Source organism: Daucus carota, chromosome 1, assembly GCF_001625215.2.
Source record: "Daucus carota subsp. sativus chromosome 1, DH1 v3.0, whole genome shotgun sequence".
NCBI classification, from domain to species: domain Eukaryota; kingdom Viridiplantae; phylum Streptophyta; class Magnoliopsida; order Apiales; family Apiaceae; genus Daucus; species Daucus carota.
In genome coordinates, this window is record NC_030381.2 from 31176660 (window position 1) to 31196147 (window position 19488).

Sequence of the window (19488 nt, forward strand, 5' to 3'; positions counted from 1 at the left end):
TCACATTTATAAATGTGAGCACAAGTTGCCCAAGCAACTGGAGGGCAGCATCCAATGAAGCTGTCTTGGAGCTGACATGAACTGACTTTAGTGTTGAACTGAGAGATTCAAATATCCCCAATGTGTGCAGTTCAATTTACATCCATCGAATACATATGTATATAATTACTCAATCGGTAATAGGCCAGAAGTCCAGAACTGTATATAATTACTCAAGAAAACATGAACTACGAAAATCCTTTACTAAACAACTAAGAAATTCACATACCCAAGCTACATAGAGCTAACCAGAGTTCAGCAATATTAAAACTAAAAGGAAAGAAACTATGGGAAAGGTTTGTTGGTGAACTATGTTTTCATGACCTGTAGTCTGCTTGTCTATAGAAAATCAGTGAGCCAAGGGCAGAATTCAAGCATATATGATGTAACATACAAGGACTTGCTCACTCCCGGGGGCGGGCAAGCCAGAGAGAGCTAAGAGCTCGAAGCCGAGAGAAATAGTCATTGATTGCAATGACAGCACGAGCAGACTGGCGAGTCGTTAGAATACGATGCAACTGTTGAAACGTTTGTTTCCGAAGATTGTCAGCCTGGAAATGAAAATTAATTGCTTGACGTCATCTTGTTGGTCATCCAGAAATAACTTTCGCAATTTATGAGTTTCGAGGCTAATACAATAGAGGATTACCTGACAAATGAAGTTTTCGAGCGTTCCAAGCTTTCCCATAGCCATGGCCATTTGTCCCATGTAACTGGCGACGTTTCCGGCTGAATTTGATTGGGCAAGTGAACCGGCCAATGTGTCAGCCAGGGACTGCTGCAGTGCCTCCATCCCCTGCGATAAAGCATCCTCTGCCTGTTGGGCTGACTGCTGCAAGTTGGTGATAGCTATCATCTGATGCTCAGTCAAGGGCTCCAACTTAACCATAAGCAGCTGCAAATAATGAATATATACAGGTAAGAGAGTGATGCTGTTAGAATATAACTAAGTTAGAAGGATTAAAGAAATTATAATGATGAGAAATTTAGATCCGAATATCACAAAGAACAAGAGATAATTTATGTATATATGACGCAAAAGAGTAACGCTGGATGGGACAAATACGTGATTCTGACGTGCCAGTATACCATAAAGGATAAACACACTGTGCAGGCTTAGATTCGACCATTCGTCTATTACACAAGGCAGCTTTCTCTTCTAAACAAATTATTCCCACTAGACAGGTCCCGCTTAAGATTTCTAAAGCAACATTTTTAAAACAAGCATTCAGAATCATATTTGGTCATCCCCGCAAAGTTTCACCATCTTTGCACAAAGTGTAAGAACTTCTCAGAGAACCCTAGATAAAGTTTAATGATTTCAATTTAAAGATAAACCAGTCACAACTAATATAATATCAATGAAGTACAAGTTTTCTATTAGCATGCAAAGAGATAGGGGAAAGCAGATTGAGTGTAAACATACTATAAAGTAGAAACCAATGGGACCAATAAAACCTATGGATGTCATCAATCAATAATGGAATCCTCACCTTAAGCAGTTCAGATGAACGAAATCCACCAAGCCATAGAAAGCACCTCTCTGCAGGTGTTTTCCACATTCCCGACAAGATATGGAAAACATCAGCTTTAGCAGCCTCAGCTTTTATCCTGTAAATGTCATCATAGTGTGTCAAGAGACCATCGATAATGATGCGTAGTTCAGCATCACCCGCATGGGCATTGACAGCTCCCCTCAGCTCGTTGGCTCGCCGGGTGTGGTCTTCCAACCACCGTGCATATTCTGCATCAAATGCCAAGGCTCCTACAAAGTGATGAGACCAATCAGCTCAGATTTCATAAGACAAAGAAAAGATGACAGTAACATATGCCTATATGAATGAGTGTATTTGCTCGTTTGGCCGCTTTAGGGTAGTCAACGAGGTCCATTACTCAAGAAATTAGAAAGTGAAACCTCTAGTTCTTATACTTTCAACAGGCAACAGCATTCTCCTTAAAAGAAGACAGAATTAAGATATGCAATTATGTCTGTCAGCTTGGCCTAGGTATGACACTATATAGATGCAGAAACAGATTAAACCATCCAATGATTTAATATCTACGGTTATTTCCAACAGGCAACGGCATTCTCCTTAAAAAAGACAGAATTAAGATATGCAATTATGTCTGTCAGCTTGGGCTAGGTCTGACACAATATAAATGCAGATACAGATTAAACCATCCTATAATTTGATATTTACAGTTTCAAATTTATAATCCTACCATTACTTATGTTTTCCTTCGAAATTAGGAGAAGAAAGGGCAAGAGAATATGGCCATACCATTTCCACTCAATGATTGAGACTGGTCTCCTGTACTTGAGATATATTTACCCTTCAGAAAAGAAAATGAAGAAATTTACAAAATGGCAGCAAACTTCAAAGCTGTGGAGAGTGTATTACAATAAATAATCATCCAACCTGCTGCCTAGCTCGCTGAAGATCTTGTTCAAGTTGAGTCAGCTGCATTCTGCTGCTCTCCAGCTGTTGGACATAAGCCTGAAGTAGAACATAGATAAAACATATCATCAACTTGCAAGAAAAAGGCACAAGTCATACCATATAGCTACACTGTAAGATATATATTAATTCAAGCCAAAACTGCTACGGTACAGACCATGCATGGGTAAAACAGGCCTTCAACATATTAAAGCTTGTTTTCAGTAGCAAAAGGGTGATTCATGGTCAACAGTATTATAAATAATGCAGATTGCCTACGCAATAAATTTGAAGAAATCATATAATAAAAGGTACAATAAAAGTATGAAAGTTAAAGACCGCAAAAGCAGAGTTCACTATCCAATTCCTCGGTCGTATCAATGTTTAACCATGTGTTCTGCAATGCATTATATATGACTACAAAAGAACAGTAAAAAAGTTATGATTAAATTTATAGTTTTAACATAGGAAGAGAAGGGCTAATTACTACCTACCCTACTATGTTAGAAACATTTTATTACCTAATTGGTTTAATCAAATTTATATCAATATAAATTACTTCCTATATCTAAGTATCGTTATAATCAAATAATCCATATATTGTGAAAAATCTTCCAATTTCTGAAGAATCCAGACTTTATGAACTTTGAGCCAGATAAGCAAGAACATGAAAATTTCCTAGAATTCAAAGTAATAATGATAATATAAAGATCAGAAGAAAAACTTCATATCTGGCTTGCTACTGAAGCTGTCACAAATGTGTTGCAAAATTATCACTTCAAAGTTTATATTCAATATTCCTTCGACTCTGAACTTCCACTTACATATCATTGTTCATGTTATATCTTGACAACTTTAATTTCGTTTTCACAAGGTTTAATCTCAGTTGACAAAAATCATTTTGAAATCAATAGGTTTACTATGAATTCAAATAGTAAGCAATACTTTAATAAACCCACATAAGCTTGTTGCAGATCTAGTTCGGGACAGCTATTTTAATCAATGCAATATCTGGATAAACCAGGTGCAATGCAATTCAGACAATAATTATGCAAACTTTAACAAAAATGAATTTAGGAAGCTGGAAGAATTAGGGATAGGCCTGCATAACAAAAGCAGAAAAAGAAAACACGCCAAATTAATGCCTGTGTTGCAGTTCTTTACTGCTATAAAACCAAACTTAATCAACTGGTGTAGTTCGACAGGAGATATTCTAAACTGATGAGATTAATATATCTATTTTTTTTACGGTAAATATTATATAAAGCTCTGGGACCCCTAGAAATGAATTCTGTTGGGTGGGGTATACTGAGCTGGGGTATGAGCAATATGCATCCGTGTCTGTACATATATGTATAAGTATATGAATACATATGTTATACCAATCATATGTTTACTCTGACCTTCCTAATTCTCTAAGGTCGTATATGATAAGCAAGTTTACCTTTTTCCTTAATCGGCTCTTTCTCGCAGCTTCGCGATTTTGTGCAAGTCTACGAAGTGTCTGTAATATAATAATTGAACAATATTTAGCCCAGGAATTTATCAAATGTACCAAAATCATGCGCAAGTATCTACTTTACAAAGCAAACAAGATATACAATCGGCAGTGAGAACCTTTTGATCCCTTGACCTCTCGCTGGGATTAGAAACCACCATACCTTGATTGTCATGGAACTGCAGCCATGAAAACCTAGAGTTAGTATACCTAAAATTTTAAGAATCAATATAAAGTTAAAATGAAACAGTCAATCCAAATTGTCTACAAAGTTCATGGAAGGCATCAAAATTTAGGATATATACAGATAGCAGCTAAAGTAGGAGTTGAAAATATCACCGCTGGTGTCTTATCATCAATATCTCCATCTGCAGAAGTATCGGTCCTAGGACTTGCACTTGCCATCATGTTCTCCCACGCACTTGAAAACGTGAAGCAGCTGCAGACTTCCCAAGATTGCAGAAACAATTAAGCAAAGGGAGTTGAGAAAATCATAATACAAATGATTGACTTGGTAAAGCATCTCCTTAAAATCTTACTAATCCTCCAAAGCATGATGCTAATCGTAATGATAAAGAAATATAACACTCAAAGTATAAAAAGCATAAGTTCACGGATTTACCTCAGAAAGAATGGCCAATTGACTCCAGATATATCAGATGCACACTCAAGGTTGAATGATATGTAGGATCTCTATATAAAGACCAGAAACGAAAAGGAAAAAAATGTCATTATCTGATTTAAGTAAAAATAAATTAATTCTGTACCAAATTATATGTTCGAAGAATCATAGATGCTAGTACGTTCAACGAACGGAAAACGTTAAACGAAAAACTTAGAAAACGATAAAAAACACGAGAATATCCCATCAGATTAATAGTAACGTATCAAATGCCCGATAAAAAGTTAGGAAAACCGTCCAGACGTTATTCACTTATGCTTTTCGCATAAACATTTTTGACCCATTTCAGCATAGCATATCAACAGTTGGTCTCATGGAAGATTATGCCAACCCATAAATTATTCTAACTTTAAAAAGATTAAGAAACCATAAGATCATCAAGATTAGTCCAAGTTCAGCTTCAAACAGCTTAATGTACATATCATTTGCTTTCTCAATGTGCACAGAGTTCTGTTGATCAACTAACCAAAGTTAATCTGTTTAAATGGTGAAATCCTTTACAAATAGCCCATAGTCATCATTCACATTTTGCTACTAGTTTGTAAAATGGTCGGAAAACTTGGCTGTTTATCCATCTCATTTGCTAAATACATGAATTTTGTATATCTTTTACATAAAGGTGCACATAATGCAGAAGGCTCCCACATGAGCAGGGGAAGGATTTAATTTAAATAGCCATACTTATGATATATATCTTTCATTAAAGGGCTTTTTCCTCCCCCACATGGGATGTTGACTTCTCCCGAATCGAAATATTTGTTTATAATTTAGGGTATACCATCCGTTCCATATATTCTTATTTGATTTTATTAAGTTTTTTTTGTACATCAAATAAAGGACACTTCAAATTGAGGGGAGAAATGACCAAAGAAACCAGCTGATACAAAATTTAAAAGCCCATTTCATTGATTTATTGCAACTTACATCATATTGATGTATGGCTCAAGCCAGACATCTAAGTCTCACATCTGTCGGCATAGGTATCTTGACTACATGTTTATAGCAATGAAATCTAAAGTACCGGAGAGATAACTCTCAATTTGGCAATACGCCCAGAACTAGTCCTCTACTGCATTAATTTAAAGGGAGCTGGTTGTTAGTAGCATACATCCAGAGGAAAAAAAGCGTTGTATGGGAGAAACTCAATAACTAGTCATTTTTCTGCTGGATGACACTGTAGCCCCCCTGCAATCACATCAAAAATTGAGGGTTAAGGCCATCGAGCGGAAAAAACCGCTGGCAGTATGCTCTAACATTCATATGTCATAGACCCGGACCCTAATTTAATTAAGATCTTAAAGGTCTACAATCCTTTAAATGAGTAGTTATGCCTTGTTAGATTTTTCTTCTGCCTTGTAATCATAGTATAAGACCGCTTTGAGGGAATACACTGGGCACAGGCACTTGGCACCTAGACAATCTTCCTTTTCGAGGCGGCAGGACCCACACTCAATAACCAGGCAAAAAAAAATCCCTGAAGTGGTCCTGCGCACTCGGATTCCCGTAGCTTGTCGGTCAATATGCAACACAAAACCTTCAGACTCTATACACTCAACATAGTAAACAAAGGACGACTGTTCTCTGATATAGGCTCCCTATATCTATCCAAATTGCTATAAAACATGATACTGAGAACTCTTTTTTTTGTTAAAAGATAAGATAGAATAATCAGCTCAAGTACAATATGATTGATTGCATAATCAGAATACCGCTTTCAATGTTTTATACCATCAACAAAGGCTTACCGGACATAGTAAAAAAGAAAAAAAAGAAATGAGCTTCCCTCAAACTCCTCAAACTGCAAAATGTTTACCAGAAAAATGCCTATCAAGACTCCATTACACATTAATTTTTAGAACAGACCCCGAGGTTACAGATAATCAGCCCATAAACTCCTAGACCCTGATTTTAAAATCTGATAATAAACCTATTACAAGAAATATCTATTATGATATGCAGACTGGACAATCTTATATATCAACTAGTAAAGTTCTTAAAAAGCTAATTTCCGGTTACTGTACATAATAATCCATAAAAAGGTGAACGCGATATATCAATACTTATAGTATGCCGACCGGACGATCTTATGTATCAACTAGTAAATTTCTCGAAAAGCTAATTTCCGGTTACTGTACATAATATTCCATAAAAAGGTGAACACAATATAATAAAACTTATAGCTCAATAAACCGTATATCCCTAGAGTACATCAATCAAAGAGCAAGGAACATAAACCCAAGAGCGAATTTACCATCAAACAAGAATTCAAACTTTGTTTAGCTATAATAAGATATAAATAACTAGAAGACAAGCATGGTTTTGAAACGAGCAAGGCCATTATGCAAACACTCACTCACACACCAGTACCTAAGAAAGATGGATATCCACTACGCTACAATGCAAGGAACTTTTAACACAAAATCAAGTCTTTAAAGGTCCAGGCATCAACATACAGCTCTAGAAGAACCAAAAGCTGTAAGTAGGAGGGCTTGACTGGATCATCTCAAGTTTCGATAAAAAGTAGCCATTCTGGGTAGCAGGCTTCATTAGCCGCTACTTCACAACCCACTCCAGAACCAAGCTACAACAAAATTTTATCTATAATGAATACAAATACACATACACGATACACCACTTACTGAACAATACAAGACATACATGTAAATTTGTGTTTTTGATGGATATCCACTACGCTACAATGAAAGGGAACTTTAACACAAAATTTTATCTTTTTACATCTCTACATCAACATATATAAGTATTTGCTTTAATTGAAAAGCTTAACTGGATCATATACTATCTCTAACAAAAAGCAGCTTCTATTATGCATAGCAGGATTCATAAATAGCTTATTCACGCCCCAAACACAAACCCCACCAGCTAAAAGACACAAAGTTGTGCTCTTGATCAACAATTCAATAAAATCTGAACATGATTGACAAATGGGCAAGCATAGATTTCGTCAAAATCCTATCTTTGATCAATTCATCATATCATAGCCTAATCCAAGCAAAACCCAAGTTCAAGTTACAGAAAAAACAAAGAAAGGAGCTTACAGTGGATGGGAAAAGAGTAGTGAAGACATGAAAATCTCCACTTGTTGAGCAACAACAGCAGGTTGATTATGTATATATGTAAGCAGGTTCTATGGGAGAAAAATGGAGCAGAAACAAGTGAAGGGTGAGTTAAAAAGATGGTTAAACTTGATGGGGTTAAAGCAAATCAACTTTTTTCTTCAGTCTTGTGTGTGTGTTTTGTCTTTATGTTGGCAAGTAAGTGCTTGGGGGAGCTTGTTCAAGAATGACGCCTGTCTAGTGTCTCTATACATACATACACACACTCATTGTTTGTATTGACTTTTGTGCTTACAGTATGTATTTTTTTTTCTTTTGGCCGCTGTTATATATAACTCTCCATTCTCCAAGGGTCCATTACAAAAATTTCTTTAAATTTTGTTTCATAATTATTTAAAAAATATATTTTTTAAAATAATATTAAATTTTTTATAAAAAAATTTAAAAATGATTTTTTTTAATTATATTTTATAAAAAATTTAAAATACGTGCTGATCAGTGAAAAAATTATAAGAAAAAAGAGAGAATTGGAATAGTAGTTTTAAGTAATTTTCTATGATTCAAAAAATTCCATATTAATAATAGATACGTGGAACAAATTGTTTAACAAAATTCTTATAAAATTAAAGAAAAATATATGATAAACAAAATATATTTGACTAACAACTTATTATTTATGATCAAATTCAGAAACTACCTTTATTAGTTATTGGCTTCCTAATCCAAAAAATTTATAATTTTAATATATGTTAAAAATAAAATGTAATTTCTTCAAAAATCACAATCCACCATTTATATGCCAATCAGAAGGGTTCCCACTCCCATTCAACAAATTAGCATTCTACAGCAACTCCAAGACCATCTCTCTTACCTATAATGAGACAAAAATAGGAATTTAAGTAAAAAATTGTTCACTCCAATCCTCCTCTCCTTACCTAAAATTTATAGTTGAGAGAAAATAAAACCCCTTATTTAGAGGATAGAAAAGTAAACCCCTGTTTCTTCCACCTCAATCTCCCTCTCTCATTTTCTTTTATTTTTCATTTTCCCTCCCTTTTTTATCTCGCCATCATAGTAGAAGTTCTAATAAAATTTTTTTTTTTCAAATATACGAATGATTATAGAGAATACCGTTGGAGTAAAATAACTTTTTACTTACTTATATATATATATATATATATATTTGCCAGATACTTACTTATATTTTAAGTAACCATTAATATATAATATTTTCGGGGTTCAAAATAGATAACACCATTGGGGTTGCTCACAATTTAGATGTGTTTGTGTGTACATATTTTAAGAGATGCATGTATAGTGTATACTCACTCCATCTCATGTAATTATATACGTTAATTTTTAGAGATTTTCTTAAATTATAATATCACAATATATTTTTATTTATTATTTTCCCTAAATAAAAGTTGGGTATTTAAACGGAGTTATTTAAATAGAGTTCGAAATACATGCAAACAGTGAATATGGAGTAGTGTTAAATTATTGTGGTCTATTGTTACATTTCTTATTGTTTTTCTTTAGTTTTGTAAGAATTAAGTTTTATATTCGACAAATATGTTATGAGATTATTTGATTTATGTATCGCCGTTTTCATCCCCGATTCCTATTCTTATTTAACATCTAAAGACTCGTTTGATAATTACATAAATGGTCATGTTCACGAGAGAACTATTATGGAGAGAACCTCAGAATAATTATATTATTTTTAGTATTAGTTAGGGTTTTGCGGCAGAACTGCATATAAAAAAAAATGTTATGTATTATATATTAAAATTATTTTTAAATACACAATGATGCAGTATTTAGATTTAGAACATGAAAATCAATGAAAAATATAAAGTTTTCGGCAAAACTTTAATGGTTCTATTTTAGACATTAGTTCCGTTAGAGTAATACTCCCTCCGTCCCACCCATTTCTTATTGAATGGGTTGGGCACGGAGGTTAAGAAATATGTATAAAGTAGTGGAAAAGAGAAAGAAAAGTGGGTAAAGTGGTGGGATCCATTGATTTTTAATGTATAAAAAGAGGATAGTGGAGTAAAAGTAGTGTGAAAAGGAAAGAAAAGTTGATAAGTGGTGGGACCCATTGACTATTTTTGATAAGTTTTGAAATGTAAAGAATTGGGTGGGACACCCCAAAAAGGAAAGTGTAAAGAAATGGGTGGGACGGAGGGAGTACTAAATTTTGTTTTAACATGCACTCATGCAGCTGTAAATCCTGTAATTAACAATGCAAGAGATGCCAAAACATTGACATCACCGGTGACATCACATATAATTGTTTTTTAATCTCCATAACAATGACACTGCAAGACCTTTTTAAAACCAATATTATGAAAAAGATTACAATAACTCATCAGAATATTCATAGCTGGCATGTCAATATATTAAAGAAAAATAGCTGCATAAACTTGAGTACTTGAAATTCCGGTTCAAATAATTCTATCAGAGCTAAGAAATTTTAAAATTCCAAAATAAAAATATCATTGCCTAATTTTTAGAAGCTATTCGGGATTTGAATAATATTTATCAAATGTCGGAAAAAAGCAAAAAAAAAAAAAAAGAAAAAAAAAAGCTTGTTTCCGTGAAAACCTCAGAACCTTCTGTTATGCATGTAATCTAATGTGATAATACAAACACAGAGAAATGTACAAAAATATAGCTATTCTGATTAGTCCTACAATTCCTCACTATCAATCCTCCTGCATTCTCTTTTTCTTCAACATCCAAGCCCCCCTGCAATCTTTTTCTTTGCTCACCTCTTCTGAGTTTTGAGCCAACCCTGCAAGCCTGCATTCATCAAGTTTGGTTTATTGCTCTTTGCATTTTCTTTTTCTTATGGGGAACTGTTGTTCCCAAGAGAATCCAGCAGATGATGCTGCACCAGGAGGAGATTCTCAAGATAATGTTAACAAAACAAACCAAGCACCTAAAGCAAATCCTTCGTCGAATCCTGCTAGTAAAGGCCAGTCTAATCCCAAGCCTATAGGACCGGTGCTATGCAGGCCAATGGAGGACATTAAGGCAACTTACTCCATGGGTAAAGAACTCGGAAGAGGCCAGTTTGGCATCACATACATTTGTACTCATAAACAATCAGGGGAGCAATTCGCGTGTAAAACTATAGCCAAAAGAAAGCTGGCTGTTAAAGAGGATGTGGAGGATGTTAGGAGGGAGGTTCAGATTATGCATCATTTAACAGGACAGCCTAATATTGTGGAACTTAAGGGTGCTTATGAGGACAAGCATTCTGTGCATTTGGTCATGGAGTTGTGTGCTGGTGGAGAATTGTTTGATCGGATCATTGCCAGAGGACATTATACCGAAAGAGCTGCAGCTTCCTTGCTACGGACCATTGTGCAGATTGTTAATACTTGTCATATGATGGGAGTCATTCATAGGGATCTCAAGCCTGAAAATTTCTTGCTTTTGAATAAAGATGAGAATGCACCTCTCAAGGCTACAGATTTCGGGTTATCAGTTTTCTACAAGCAAGGTGACAATATACATTGTTCTTGATTTCTTGATTAAATGGTAACATAAAAGGCATTACAAAATTAAAGATACATTATTTAAATTTGATTTTAAATATGATTTTCCATAAAAACAAAAGGCATCAACAATAGTTTTGCCTTATGACAGGAGATGAGTTTAAAGATATAGTTGGTAGTGCATATTATATCGCGCCAGAAGTTTTAAAGAGGAGATATGGACCGGAAGTTGATATCTGGAGCATTGGGGTCATGTTATATATTCTTTTGAGCGGCGTTCCTCCATTTTGGGCAGGTATATATTGTCTAGAGAATTAAAAAGGTCTGATCAAAATCTGATACTATTAGTGTTTGTACTTGTAACCTTTTACTGAAAATAAGATGAAAACTATGCAATAACAGAGTCTGAGCATGGGATATTCAATGCCATCTTGCGTGGCCATGTTGATTTTTCCGGTGATCCGTGGCCTACAATTTCACCTCAAGCAAAAGATCTTGTCAGGAAGATGTTGACAGTAGACCCCGGACAAAGGTTGACAGCGGCTCAAGTTCTCTGTAAGTGTATTTGCTAATAATGGTAATAGTTGATCATATAAAACACATTCAAGTCAGACTAACTGCACAAAAATGTCAAGTTAAGAAATTCAGGAAAGTAAACACAAAAGGACTGCCGACTTCAGAACTCTATAGCCTTATCATTAGTCTTATAATTTTCTTATTATCCTTATTATGTTTTAGCTCATCCTTGGATTAAGGAGGATGGAGAAGCACCTGATACGCCTCTTGACAATGGTGTCGTTAGCAGACTGAAACAGTTCAAAGCAATGAACGAGTTCAAGAAAGTTGCTCTTCGGGTACTAGTCATTTTCATTTTTTCGAATTATAGCCATTACCATACTAAATACTCTTATTTTAATTATTAACTCGGATCGAATGATTATATATTTATATGTCATGAGAGTTATTCACTTATGTATATATGATCTCGGGCAGGCAGTCCCAACTATTTTGAAGGCTCTATGCAAAATTTAAGATTTGGGGCCTTCTATAATGAAAATTATTTTTTCAAGTACACTTTAGAAATTTTAATCTTTATTGAAAAAAACACTATTCGAATGAATGGTGCTTGAAGAAAAATTATCAGCAAGCTCGCTTTAAGAGTTTTGTTCTAGACTAGCCGTTCCAAAAACTAAATAATAATATATACATATACAACAAGACTAGAAATTTAGAAGACCTTTTCAGTTTTGGGGTCAGTTGGGCTCCTTGCACACCCTCGTCTCCCTGGATCATCCTTCATTAATACTTTTCTGCAGAACTGAGACATATATATTATTATTATCTGCAGTAGTACTACTTGGTTAAGTGTATAGTCAGTCTTAAGACGCGAATAATTAAACGCCTAATTTTGGTATAATCAACTTGAGTCAAATAAGCAGAGTCAGTCTTTTCTAATTTCCTTTGTATGTTTTCTACTCTGATTTACCTCCTAAAAAACTTCTCTGATGAATTTGTTTTTGCGGAAATGGATAGGTTATTGCTCAGTCTCTATCAGAAGAAGAGATCATGGGGTTGAAACAGATGTTTAAGAACATGGACTCTGACAATAGTGGCACCATAACTCTGGAGGAGCTAAAGCAAGGGTTTGCACAACAAGGGTCAAAGCTGTCAGAATATGAAGTTAAGCAGTTGATGGAAGCTGTAAGCTCCCTAAATCCAATGATTAAAAATGAACAAAAATATGTGTTAAAATGAAATAAATTTTGGAATGAGAAATATGGCAATTGATATTGATTTTGTGCATTTTTTTTCTGAGAACTAAATACAGGCTGATGCTGATGGGGACGGTACTATCAATTATGACGAGTTCATCACAGCAACAATGCATATGAACAGAATGGACAAAGAAGATCATCTCTACACTGCATTCCAATACTTTGATAAAGATAATAGCGGGTAAGGAAAATGCTAGAGACCCCAAAAACTATTCCCCAAAGTTTTCTCAGATCTTAGTTGGCAATTTTTGATTGGTTTCATTTTCACTAATAATAATGAGACTCATGTATGCACGTAAAACACCCAATTAAAATCAGCCAACTCTTTATTTGTGAATACTTTTGGGAATTAGTTTTGGGTACGTGGCATTGCTCTAAATAATAATAAATTCCTTATCTAAAAGTACAATTACAAGAAATTACATCATTTTTCAGGTATATTACTATTGAAGAACTTGAACATGCTTTAAGAGAGTTCGGCATGAATGATGAAAAGAACATCAAGGAAATCATATCAGAAGTCGACGGTGACAATGTAAGCAAGATAAGAACACATACAAACATATTTAACCAAATTATCTTAACTAAGCAAATTACTTCAAATCTTGCAGGATGGTCGGATCAACTACGACGAATTTGTGGCCATGATGAGGAAAGGTCAACAAGATGGTGAAGCAAACCTTAAAAAACGACGCGAATCATTTGTTTTAACATGAATTATGCCATAAAAGTAAGGACTACACACCATGCTGCATCACTTATAATGCTGCAGAGTATGATGATGCTCGATAATGTTGATAATCACAAGAATCTTCTCTGATCAAATCACGCAGAAGGTTATGGAGAGTGAGGAACTGTATACAAGAAGTTGGGATAGTTAGTTTTTACATGTTGAAGGATTGGATGATCCTTAGTAATGGTTAGGAACAAAAGTGTATAATACTTTTCTAGTAAGATTAGATTTAGATATGAGTATATCATTCATGTAAAAGTGCATATACTTGTACATCTACACTGCTTAAATATCACTTCTACTATCTGTATACAGTTTTGCATTACCCTCAACAAAGAGTTGTTAATTTTGTGCTGATAGAAATCTTTGAAAAACTATGTTCTGGAATCATGATTTTGATGGTCATATTTAACCTGACACAATAACTTGGGATCTTGATAAATTTCGGATTTGGCTGCAAAAAATTCAGTTAATTTGGGTTGGTTTCCTTGTGTTTGAAATTAAGTGAAACCATGTCTCAAAATGAAATCATATAACTGAAATCAACGAAAATTCGTGCAAGCTGTCCTTCTGATTCCGAATTCAACAACTTGGATAATCCACCGGCATCACACATGATTAATTAATCGGATGTCTTCATTATTCTCGACCTAGGACTGAGATGTTATTGTAAAACTTCTGCATATTGTTAAGACCGCAAAAGTTCATTAAATTTATCAAGATATTACTTAATTGAGGTTAAATATCTATTGTCACTATTAGGTTGGAAGCAAAATTCTGTGATTCAATTATTAATTTATTATGGGTTAATTATCATACTCATCACTGAAGTGGACAAATGATATCAAACTCATCACTGATCTCCACGGATCTCAAGTGGCTTACTAAAGTCGCTTAATGGTATCAAACTTATCACTACTGTTAAAAAACCTAACGGAACTTTAGACGGAATGACACATTGGCGGTTGACGTGGCACGTTAATAAAAAAACCGAAGGAAAACAAATGAAAGAAAATAAAAAAAAAAGAAAAAGTAGAAAATAGAAAGAAAGAAAGTAAACAAGAGTAAAACATATGTCAACAGTAGCTACATACATAGACACACACTGCTGCTTCACACGGGAGAAGAGACGAAGCGTCAAGAACATTCAGAGCGAATTGCATATAAACCCTAATCCAGATCAAGCCTCATCAACACCAAATTATAACCGGGTATGAAAACCCTAATCTTTTTTACATTTTCGTGTCGTATCTTTGTTTATTTATGTTGTAAGCAAATGTTTTTGTGGCTAATATATGTTTTATCTGCATGTTTTAAATCATTGTTAAGGTGTCGTGTGTACGTTTGTATAATGATGACAATTGATCATGTTAAAACCCTAATTAGTGTTTATTATTTTCAGAATGTCAATCTTTAACGTGAATATCACTATGTACCATCATGGTTATTTTGCAAAACCTCCTGCCATATCTTATTTCAATGGAAGAGCCGATGTTATTGAAGATATTGACCCTGATTTGTTGTCTTTTTGGGATTTGGAGGATTATGCCAACAATAATAATTATAATTATTAAAAGAGAAAATATTTCAATATTATTCAAAAATAATTATAATCTAATAAAAAACATAAAAGTTAATCTTAATTATTTAGTTAATTATATATTAAAATTTAGTTCCATGTAATTATTTACATAATTATATCCTAAAATTAATTTAATAAAAAGATTGCATACTTTATTTTTATGTAAACTTATGTGGCATGCCACATGTCAAACCCTACAGCCAATGTGTCATTCCGTCTAAATATCCATTAGTTTTTTTAACGGTAGTGATGAGTTTGATACCATTAAGCGACTTTGGTGAGCCACTTGAGACCCCGTGGAGATTAGTGATGAGTTTGATACCATTTGTCCACTTCAGTGATGAGTTTGGTAATTAACCCATTAATTTATTGGGCCTATTAATTTATTGAGGTTTTACAATATTTTTATTGTTCCAAATTGATTATTATTTAATTGATATTTTACGATACTTTAATTGTTCGAAATTGTCTGAGACAACAATTCTGTCTAGAATATTGGATGTTTAATAAAGAAATTATAATTGAAATGCACGTGTATTTCAATCCAGATTTTAAATACGTATTCAAATCCATTAAAATTTACCACTATTCAATAGTAATTATTTAAAATTTATTAAAATTGATGATATTCAAAGTTGATTTTTTTTATTTTGGACTTTATAAAATGATGTGTTTTGTTAAATTGTTCGGTGTATTTTATATTTTTTGAAATATCTTCATAATCCACAAGATTTTGAAGGAGTGTGCATGATCATATAGGATTTGAATGACTCGATTGTGATTTATTTGTTAAATTTGAATCAAATTTTCTGAATGAACGAGAATTCTGGATGACTAATATTTTGAATGATTGAATTGTGATATATTTGTTAAATATTAATTTGAATCGATTTTTTGAATGATTAAATGTTTTGGATAATATAATTACAAAATTATTGAATTTTCTAATAATAAAAATATTTTAATTGATAACTCATTAAATTAACAAGAACAAATTTATAACACAAATTAATATCATAAAATTTTCTTATATATTCATACAAAACCAATTTTACATATTTATATTATATCATTGAATATATATTGATATATTAAAATTTTGACTAGAATATATCTTTAACAGTAAATTTGTTTTAAAAAAATATAGAATTAATGTACGTATCACCAATATATGCAGCTGCTAACAGGACATCAGTGCGTGAACCATTCAGCTGACATTTCAAGTAGTAGTCGTCCAGAAGTTTTATTTTGTAAATATGAAACAAATGATCTGAACGCTGAAAAGCGCGTGGTTCAGTTCATATCCTCCTGTTCACATGTTAACAAATGAGCCCTTAGGCTGTGTTCATTTGGATGGAATGGAATGAGAGGAGAATCGAATGAAAAATTACATTGAAGTTTTAAGGAGAAGTAAGAAAGTATAAGATAATAGTGACAAAATATGAATGTATTCAGATTTCTTGTGAGAAAGATTGTAGGAAAACATGATGTAGAAATGGAAATTCCAAAACATGTGGGTTAAAGTTATAGTTTAAATAGTATGATTAGAATGATTGAAGGATTGAAAATTGTATACATTTTCTTTGATCAACACTATTTTTTAGGTACGAAATTCATTCCATTCTCCCCCCATTCCATTCACCAAGTGATCACAATCTTAGATCTAATCGATCACATCTACGAGACCAAACGTCTTCGCTACTTGGAAGGGAAACCCGATCCCCATATCTCTGTCAAGGAAATTCTGGAGCTCACCAAATACTCCCAGAACCTCCGCAAAGACCTCCAAGTTCTCTAACCCATACCTAGCGAGGTATTTTGCAATACGATTCATACAAGTGGGATGCGAGACATTTCCTATCAGTCACACTGGCTTATAGTTGTTAGCATGAAGAGAGTTGAAACGACGAAAGACCTCATCTAGCTCAACAGGTAAAATGATGTGCTTCTGGTATCGAATGTCCTGAAAGACAACTTTATGATCTAGCTCAGCATGAGGTAGATCAAAGCCCATCTCCAAGGCTTGGATACACCCTATCAGGACTCCCCACATAAGATATTTTACCTCAACTCGACTAGACTCGCACAAAACAAAATCAAATAACATCTTTATATTTTGGGTTTCTCATAAAATCCATTAAATTTTACACAATGTCATACAGATTCAAGAGTAAACCAGTTTTAGTCAACAACGTTCGAGATATTTATGTAAGTTTATATATCAGTTATTACTAATTTACATACACAATATTTTATTTTGTGTATTAATTTACAGAGAAAGGCACCAAATGTCACAAAACTCACAAATAACATAGTTGAGAGAAATGACTCCAAATACCATTTATTAACACCGGATAATCTATCGTTTTGATATTTGGACGAAAACGCTAGATCGTGTAGTGTTAAGAAGCAAAAGACGGATAAATGTTATACGATCTAGCGTTTTAGATTGCAAAGTGATAGCTGCGGCCATCTTCACTGACACTGGTATTTGGGGCCATTTTTTCAATTATGTGACAATCAGATCCAACACCCTAATTTACATACATAATATTAAATCGTCAAAATTACTTTATATTTATTCATAGCTATTATAATGTTTGTTTATAAATGAATATAGACTAAGTGAATATATTAACACGTAGCAGGCCAGTCACCAGATACGTAATGTGATACGCAATGAATACGTAAAACCCATTTGTTCACGCATATTAGATAGAAGTATCGCTGAGAGCATCCACAATGGGAAGCCCATTTATCTTATAATTTTTGTTCATTTCTTTTGCCACCTAGGCCAGAAGTGGTTTTTACAAAAAAAATGGATTTGCTTCTCCAATGCAAGAATCAGTTTCCACTTTTCAGTGGGTTTTTTCCAAGAAAAAACATAGAGACGAAGGATTAAAATATTAATTTAAACATACAATCTGCACGAACTGGCCAGGGACACCATAGAGGTCCTGACCACTTTTCTACCAACTGCTCCAATGCTGCAAAGCTAATAATCAAAGACCCGAGTCCTTTTTACGTGGATCGAGGCTGGAGTTAGAGTATCCCCGATGGGGAGCCAAAGTCCACTTACACGTGGGTCCCTTTTAATGCCACATAAGCATTAGGTGGAAATTTAGAAATATGTGGTCACTTCACTCCAATGCACAAGCCTACTTCCACTTGCAAGTAGGTCCCATCAAATCTTATTTTTAATATTTATTTCAATTTATAATATAATTATAATTATCAAATGATTATATAATTATACTTAATTTGAATAAATAAACATGTAAATATAATTTAAACAAAAATATTATATTTAATTTACAAACAAAATATATTATATAATTAAAAAACACTAAAAATAACATTATAAAATATTATAAAAACATGAAGAAAAGTAAATGCATGAACAAAATTTAAAAGTAACATGCATGTGTCAGGTGGGCTCAACCCACTTCCCCGGGCTCAGACTAGTTTCTTCGGTTTCTCCAACGCTTGATACCTGCGACCGGTTGCTCTTTTAGTATCCCTAGGCAGCAACTGGACTCGCGCTGGGATGCTCTTAGAGCAACCACAGTGCTTGGGACTACTTCTTTCAATTTCTGACCCCACGCAGATGCCACATAAGCAAAAGCAGTCATGAGATAACAAATGGTCTTGTAACTCCAATGTTTGAGCCCGTTTCACCCTTTTCAAGTAGTAAATAAATTAAAATAACACATGCATCTCCTCCATTTACCATGCCAATCTCCTGCAAAACTATAATTTAAAAATAAAAAGTAGGAAAGTGGGTCGGCCAAGAAGGTGGGACTGACCACCAAACCACTGTTTCATACAATGCAACAATTTAAACAGTCAGCGACCCGAGGACATTTTACGCGGCTCAACGCATCAAATGGGCTAGCGTTATAGTTGCTCTTAGTCTCCCGTTGCACGTGCTCTTGTAATGAGAGTAACCATGCTACTGATATGGAGTTATAGCAAAATAGGTGTAGGTGTCATTTGAATTTATATAACTTGCATCAAACATCAGATGCAATAGTTATTAGTAGGAAATGGTTCTGATTTCGTTTATTAATTTTGGTTTTCGGTAATAACTGAAATAATAATTTCAGTTTTGGTTATAAATCGAAAAAAATTCGGTTCGGTTTTCGGTAATCTATGTAT

General features: G+C 33.9%; 2 protein-coding genes across 15 annotated transcripts; one reads left to right on the forward strand and one right to left on the reverse strand.

The window, feature by feature from the left end:
• Window positions 1–141: 141 nt before the first annotated feature.
• LOC108227488 (transcription factor TGA2.2) lies at window positions 142–8002 on the reverse strand. 14 transcript variants are annotated; one of them, XM_017402677.2, is made up of 12 exons: window positions 7714–8000; window positions 7111–7238; window positions 5766–5842; window positions 4598–4668; window positions 4315–4421; window positions 4095–4154; window positions 3922–3981; window positions 2460–2537; window positions 2322–2373; window positions 1533–1804; window positions 689–934; window positions 142–590 (listed from the first exon to the last, which is right to left on the reverse strand). In XM_017402677.2, the coding sequence occupies exons 5-12, from the start codon at window positions 4381–4383 to the stop codon at window positions 444–446; spliced, it is 984 nt and encodes a 327-aa protein (XP_017258166.1). In that variant the 5' UTR covers window positions 4384–4421; window positions 4598–4668; window positions 5766–5842; window positions 7111–7238; window positions 7714–8000; the 3' UTR covers window positions 142–443. The 14 variants fall into 14 exon arrangements, with proteins under 14 accessions (XP_017258166.1, XP_017258174.1, XP_017258215.1 ...); XM_017402685.2 differs by having other exon boundaries at window positions 5582–5842; XM_017402726.2 differs by having other exon boundaries at window positions 4315–4414; window positions 7025–7238.
• A 2405-nt stretch (window positions 8003–10407) lies between these two features.
• Window positions 10408–14084, forward strand: LOC108227086 (calcium-dependent protein kinase 17). The gene is made up of 8 exons (XM_017402085.2): window positions 10408–11245; window positions 11392–11535; window positions 11643–11795; window positions 11979–12094; window positions 12774–12941; window positions 13069–13196; window positions 13451–13550; window positions 13627–14084. Exons 1-8 carry the CDS (start codon window positions 10588–10590, stop codon window positions 13729–13731), a joined length of 1572 nt encoding a protein of 523 aa, XP_017257574.1. The 5' UTR covers window positions 10408–10587; the 3' UTR covers window positions 13732–14084.
• Window positions 14085–19488: the final 5404 nt, after the last annotated feature.

Bases quoted from the DNA above. Each gene is read 5' to 3' on its own strand.
- LOC108227488 (XM_017402709.2), bottom strand. From the start codon at position 4,383: ATGATGGCAAGTGCAAGTCCTAGGACCGATACTTCTGCAGATGGAGAT. The intron at 3,982-4,094 runs GTTCTCACTGCC...ATTATATTACAG, and splicing joins AGAGGTCAAGGGATCAAAAG to ACACTTCGTAGACTTGCACA. The intron at 591-688 runs GTAATCCTCTAT...TTTCATTTCCAG, and splicing joins TCGAAAACTTCATTTGTCAG to GCTGACAATCTTCGGAAACA.
- LOC108227086 (XM_017402085.2), top strand. From the start codon at position 10,588: ATGGGGAACTGTTGTTCCCAAGAGAATCCAGCAGATGATGCTGCACCA. The intron at 12,095-12,773 runs GTACTAGTCATT...GGAAATGGATAG, and splicing joins TCAAGAAAGTTGCTCTTCGG to GTTATTGCTCAGTCTCTATC. The intron at 13,197-13,450 runs GTAAGGAAAATG...ATCATTTTTCAG, and splicing joins TTTGATAAAGATAATAGCGG to GTATATTACTATTGAAGAAC.